This window comes from Zonotrichia albicollis, chromosome 8 (assembly GCF_047830755.1).
Source record: "Zonotrichia albicollis isolate bZonAlb1 chromosome 8, bZonAlb1.hap1, whole genome shotgun sequence".
NCBI classification, from domain to species: domain Eukaryota; kingdom Metazoa; phylum Chordata; class Aves; order Passeriformes; family Passerellidae; genus Zonotrichia; species Zonotrichia albicollis.
In genome coordinates, this window is record NC_133826.1 from 27,742,701 (window position 1) to 27,748,694 (window position 5,994).

General features: G+C 50.2%; 1 protein-coding gene across 1 annotated transcript; it reads right to left on the minus strand.

The window, feature by feature from the left end:
- Positions 1-335: 335 nt before the first annotated feature.
- NPHS2 (NPHS2 stomatin family member, podocin) lies at positions 336-5,994 on the minus strand. The gene is made up of 8 exons (XM_005490218.2): positions 5,718-5,994; positions 4,063-4,166; positions 3,121-3,193; positions 2,741-2,823; positions 2,270-2,473; positions 1,874-1,929; positions 997-1,075; positions 336-614 (listed from the first exon to the last, which is right to left on the minus strand). The coding sequence occupies exons 1-8, from the start codon at positions 5,992-5,994 to the stop codon at positions 336-338; spliced, it is 1,155 nt and encodes a 384-aa protein (XP_005490275.2).

Genomic DNA, 5,994 nt, shown 5'->3' on the forward strand with positions numbered 1-5,994 from the left:
GACATAGGGGAAGGTCGGTCCTTCCTTTCAAGGTGATGGGGCAAGATGGATCACACCCTGGGAGCCAGGCTGTAACATGTCAAGGTGCATCTGGCTCTGTGGAGGGGAAGGGATGACATCCCACTTCCCTCAACCCCCTGCTCACACACTTGCCAGGCCTGCTCCTTGCACACCACATTTTTTCTTTTCCAAAACAAGTAGAGGCTTTTCCTGTGTACAATCCACTTTATATTGCAGGCCTGTGCTGCTTTCCCTCCTGCCTCCAGGTCAGAACCTGATGGTGGGCCAGCCTTCTTGCTCCTTTCTGAGCAGGAGCAAGGTGGGAACCATTTCTCTCAGAGCATGGGTGAGTCCTTCTTGTCTTTTGGATTTTCTGCGAGCTTTGTGGCGTCTGTAAGGAGGCTGCTCACAGCTGGAGAGCTGTGGGTAGCAGGAGAGACCGGGTTCATGGCATCCAGAGGCAAGGGCAAGATGAAAGCAGCGGGTTTCTCTGTGGTGAGGGAGTGCAGTGCATGGAGATAACGGAGCTGAGCAGCAGCTGGAGCACTGGACAGGATCTCAGCTGCCATGCGCAGGGACTCGGAAGCAGCCTTCTCCCCCTCTGCAGCAATCACCTGCCAAGCAGGGGAAGAAGAAAGGTTCTGTGAGCCTGGGAGTGAGAGGGCACAGACTGCTTGGTACAGAGGAAGGTTGGATGATGAAATTTTTGGGGTCAGTGTGATTATAACATTCCTGCTCCTTGAAGATCACAGCATGTCCTAACCTCTTGCTTTACCAGAAGTCTGGAAGCTCATGTCTGGCATGTTTTCACCAGGCCCATCAGAGGTCACAACTGAGCTCCCCTTGCTAGACTCAGCTCTTGCTCAGGAATTAAAGGAAACATCTCAACCCAGAGCTGTGTGCCTGTGTGGCACACACAGGGACCTCAAAGCAGAGGTGGGAAAGGGAGGAGGAATGCTTTGGAAGGAGATGAGAAGCGTTCAGATGGTGGCATACCCGCACTTTGGCCTGTCTCTGGGCCTCTGCTTCCACAGCCAGGGACTGCCGGAGCTCAGCAGGCAGCTGCACGTTGTTGCTGTGGCAGTAAAGACAGGCATTAGCTGGGCTCCTGGCTCTCCTGGCAGCACTGCATGGTCAGTCTGAGCCTTGGGATGGGCTCAGTCAGTCTCTGCAGAGCAGCTCGTTCATATTCTTTGCCCCTGGGTGCCCCTCTTTGTGTGTCTCACTTTAGCCTTCTATCTCCACTCCCAACCTTCTCTTTCAGCCTGGTTTTCTAGTGACCAGCAGCCAGCAAGGAGATCTCCTTGTGTCTCTGAGGCTCATAGTTTAAGCTCACTCTTTGTGAGGCAGCAGAGACTCCACAAGGAAACAGCTCTCAAGACAGCACAGGAATGTTCTGTTCACAGATTTATTCATTCACTGCTTGGCTCTCTCTTCCATGTCCCTCTCTGTGTTATCAGTGAGTCCCCCCTTTCTGCACAGACTTGTGTGATGAGCCCATCCCTACCAGTGCTGAGCCCCCAAGGCCCTTGATCTAGAGTGTGACATGGAGAGTTCAGTGCCTTTTGGGCTACCAGAATTGGGTGCAAACTCTGCCTGCAGCAGCAGTGAAAGGCTGATGAGATCCCAGCTAAGGATCCTGCTCTGGCTGTCAGGGCAGGAGAAAGAACAAATGTGGAAATTTTACATGAGGCAGAGGCTGAAGAGGGCAGGGAAAATAGGAAGGCAAGAGATGAGGCTCTACCTTGTGCAGAACACCTGCAGGGAGAGAGCCAGAGCCAGAGCAGGAAGAGGAGCAGGAAACAGCAAGCAGCACAGGACAGGTGCTTGCAAAGGGAGAGACAATTCCCTTCCACCAGCATTTCCTACCTACATTTCTATTCTCTCCACTTTGATCCCCCAGCAGCCTGTGACCGCATCCAAAGCCACCTATGAAGACAAATATTTTTAGAGCAAGGGGAGAACAGCAGCCCTGGCCTAGGCCTCTTAAAGGGAGCAAGACAGGGCAGGGATTTAATTGCAGGACTGTAAGGCAGATTTATCAGGTTCAGTGTGCTACTGGGCAAGGCCCTCAGAAATAAAATTACTGCCCTCACTTCCCATTTGTGTGAACCCCAGAGGTTTGGGGTGATTTAACTGGAGCCCACACTGATTCCAAGTGTGGAAGCCTTCTTCAAACCATTGTCTGACTCTGAGGGACCGGCCACCTGAGCTTCTTTTGGAGCCTCAATTCACCCCTTGCTTTGCCTCTCCCTCCCCACAGAAGCACCTTTATCTCCTGGCTGATGTTCTTCCTCTCCAGCAGAAGCTCAGAGAAGGCTTGGTGTGCCAGGAGGCGCTTGCTGGTGGTCTGCACCAGCAGCTGGATGGCACTGGAGATGCTGGTCAGCGTGGTGAGGAGCAGAGAGGCGTTTTCCAGCCTGTAGTAGCAGACAGCATCTATCTCCAAAGTAACCATGTCTTTGGTCACCACCTAAGTAAAGACATTAGGGGAGATGGAGCTGGTTCTGGCAGCTCTAAGGTAGCACAGAAAAGCACACAACTGAGAGAATGATGAAGAATGGCTGAATGGTTGTCTTTGTAGCTTCCACCTCTGCTACTGACTGATCTTGGGCAAACTAGAGGTTACTTTGAGATGCTTTTTGAAATTTTTCTTTGCAAGGATGAATAAGATTTAACATCTTGGAAGCATAAGATTTAACATTCCAAAATCAATATAGAGAGGGTGTGTCAGCCATACCTGATGGAAGGGGATCTCTAGAGTTTTGAGGCGGAGGTCTATCTTGTGATAGGTGTCCAAACAGGGAAGGAAAAAGAAAAGGCCTGTGGGAGGAAGAGAAAGACAGCAGGTTCATCATCATAACCACAAAAATTACCTCTTCTGTTTTGCAGAACAGGAGAGGGTTCAGCATGCAGAAATACAAAAGAACAGCAATACTTTTCAGGCTCTTTCTGCAATGGAAACACCATCAAAAACTACTGGCCCTTAAAAGGCAGGGAACAAAATCCATCAAATTTCCTGCCTGGCCACGTCTGCTTGGAGGGCACCAGCATGTGAGCTCTGCTAAGGCATGCAGAAGAGGAGCAGAGGGGCTGGGGGGAGCTCAGTAAACACCTCACCGGGTCCTTTGGCTCTGCCAGGAAGGAGGTGCCCCAGCCGGAAAACAATGGCTCTCTCATACTCCCGCACCACCTGCAGAGGGACACAAACCCACGCTGGAGAGGAAGAAGTGGGACTGGGGAAAGCAGCCTCACCAGCACGGCAGGAAGTTTATTCTGGAAAACCCTGCAAAGGGAGGATTGCAGTGCTTGAGGCATCACCTGTCACTGAGTCACTTCATCCTTTGCCCAGAACTGCTGGTCAGCCTGGAATATCAGCAGCCCTTGGGACAGATCTGGTGAGAGCAGCCCATGTTAGACCCACCCAGAGTTTCCCAAGAGGATCCAGCATTTTGCTTCCTTATAGCCTGGCCAAACTTAAATAACCCAAGTTAAAATGTTCCACATTGTTTGTTTCCCTCCAAGGCAAAAGTGCTCATCCTAAGAGCTGAGCAGTAATATTGACATTCTTGTTGATAACAAGACAAATGTGAAATTTCCTGAGAAGTGGGAATCAAAATGCCTACAAGTGCCTACTTGTAGCCATGCTATAAACCTGAATAAAAATGAGAGGAAGAGGGAAAATCTGCTATTAAATGAGAAATCAATCTCTTAAAATTTTGAATTTAAAGCCTATTTACCCTGCTGCTGTAATAGAGCCATGTCTGGGCTAGGTAGGCTGAGAGATGTGTCTGAAATTAAATACACTTGCAATTTGTTTTAAAAAAATGGCAAGTTTTCCGTCCTGCTGGTATTTCAGCAGGAATATTTGATAGGCAATGGTTGGACCCCTGTTCTGTAGCAACATGTGATAAAGGACAAATCAAAATTAATGAGTTGAAGATGTATAAATAGGGGCCTTATACCAAAAACTCCTTTATGCTCATGTCCAACACAGGCTAAATCAGTGTGTGACATCCAGATCAGACACCAAATCCTGAGAGGCCCCATGGCAATTCTCACCTTCATGCAGAACCAGACAGAAATGGGGAAGGTCAGTATGATGAACAGGAAAGAGAAGATGGTCAAAAGCCACTCACAGACACCCAGACCAGGAGACTTTACACCTAGGGAGAAACCCAACAACAGTGTGTTAGGATGGGACTGCTCCCAAAATACTGAGAGCCTGACAAGTGCCTGCACACATCAGCTTCACTGCTGTCCTCTGCCTGGACTCATTGTGAATGAACCACTTGGCTCTCTCTGGAGGTGAGTTAAGGAACACTCTCTGCTCCACATTGCCAGGAGTAGCAAGGCTGGATGGACAGATTTTGTCTCTGCTTTAGTTACAAAAGTTGAGCCATGCTTCTCCATGGTTGCAGACTTTATCTTGAAGCATTGGGGCAACAAAGCAGGGTTGAAAGGCTTGGAATGGGCAGCTCTGCTGAGCAGGCATCCCTGAAGTTTATCTGGAAAGATGAGCTAAAGACAAAGATTGTAAATAAGAGAGACTTTAAACATGCACAGCCTGAGGTGCCCTTCTCTATCAGAGTATTTCAGGTTGTTTTGGAATAGGATTTTAGTTGCATCCCAGCTCCCTAATGCAGTGGGATGACGCCTCTGGTGCCAGTAAAATCTTCCTGTGTTCTAAGAAGTCACCCCAGGGTGACTGGCATGGTCAGCCCAGATTATTACTACTTTCTACATCTCCTCAAAGTGAGTGTGGGACATCTTCCTCTGGCTGCCCTTTGTTGTGCTCCTGTCTGAGGGGAAAACTGACAGGTATGGCATGAAAACACATGGAACCAGAGAGTGGATCAGGACTTCCAACTGTGAAGTTAGCACCCTTCCCATTTTTAATCCCTTCCAACCCTTCCATCCCTGCTCCTCTGCCTTTGAAATATTTTATAGCACCACCAGGTCCTGAGGGAGCCTCAGATCCCAAGAATCTGTGTAGTCACTAGAGCACCTAAGCACTGCCCAGTAGCTGTAATCCCTGTAATGGAGGCAGAAAGATGAAGCTGTGAAAATCTTGTTCCCAGGGAGTCAGGAGCAAGTCTGAACCTTTGTGGCACTCTGGGGCAGCAGAGGGGCTAGCAGGGAAGGGCACAAGAGGTGCTGCCTCTTGTAATGAACATCTGCCATGCCTGTGGTGATGCTGGGACCAAACAGGCCCAGTTACATTGCCAAAAGGATCACAATGCTCCCTTCTATTGTAGCAGGCTGGGAATGTGCCTAACAAACATGTGGAGAGGAGCTGCTCTTAAAGGTTATCCAGCAGGTGAGGGGAAGTGTGCACCTCAAGGGCAGTTCTTCCCTGCAGCCAGGTCCTTTGGGCTATGAGCTGCCAGTAAGACAATGCCATGCACCCAAAGGAGGCCAAGCAAGGAAAGGAAGAGACCAGAGCATGAACAGAACTGGGGAGTAGCAGGCTGAAGCATGAAGGATGCTGGGAATGTCACTGCTTGTATCCAGGTTCACTGCTTTGCTGGATGGTGCTAATAAGGCTGCAGAAGCTGGCTGGGAGGCTAGCTGGAGTCTCCCATGTCCTGTCCTCAGGATAACCACGCCTGTGTAAGGTGGGTGTGATGACACCCACCAGAGCAGAGTCACACTGAGACCCACGCAGCACCAAAGAGCCCAGAGTTTTCCAACCCCTTCCCTTCTTTAAGCCATACCTTCCTCTTGCTGCTCACTATCCAGCAATGCCATTGCCTCCATTTCTTCCTCAGACACCACATCATCCACGTCCACCACGGTGGAGGTGTGCACCCTACCATCGCTCCCAGCAGTGCTCTTGGTCTCCTTGGCCTTCTCCTGCTTCACATCTCCCTTCCCTTTGCCAGCCTCTCTGCTGCTCTCCCTCTTCTCCCGTTTGCCCCGCGCAGCCGGGGACTCTCTGCGCCTTCTGTGGGGCTCCCTGGATGAGCTCCGGGACCTCTTCTCCATCCCCAT

Coding starts and splice junctions, on each gene's coding strand:
- NPHS2 (XM_005490218.2), bottom strand. CDS start 5,994: ATGGGGATGGAGAAGAGGTCCCGGAGCTCATCCAGGGAGCCCCACAGA. Junction 4,167..5,717: donor TAGTGAGCAGCAAGAGGAAG/GTATGGCTTAAA, acceptor GTTTCTCCCTAG/GTGTAAAGTCTCCTGGTCTG. Junction 2,824..3,120: donor TGGCAGAGCCAAAGGACCCG/GTGAGGTGTTTA, acceptor TTCCTCCCACAG/GCCTTTTCTTTTTCCTTCCC.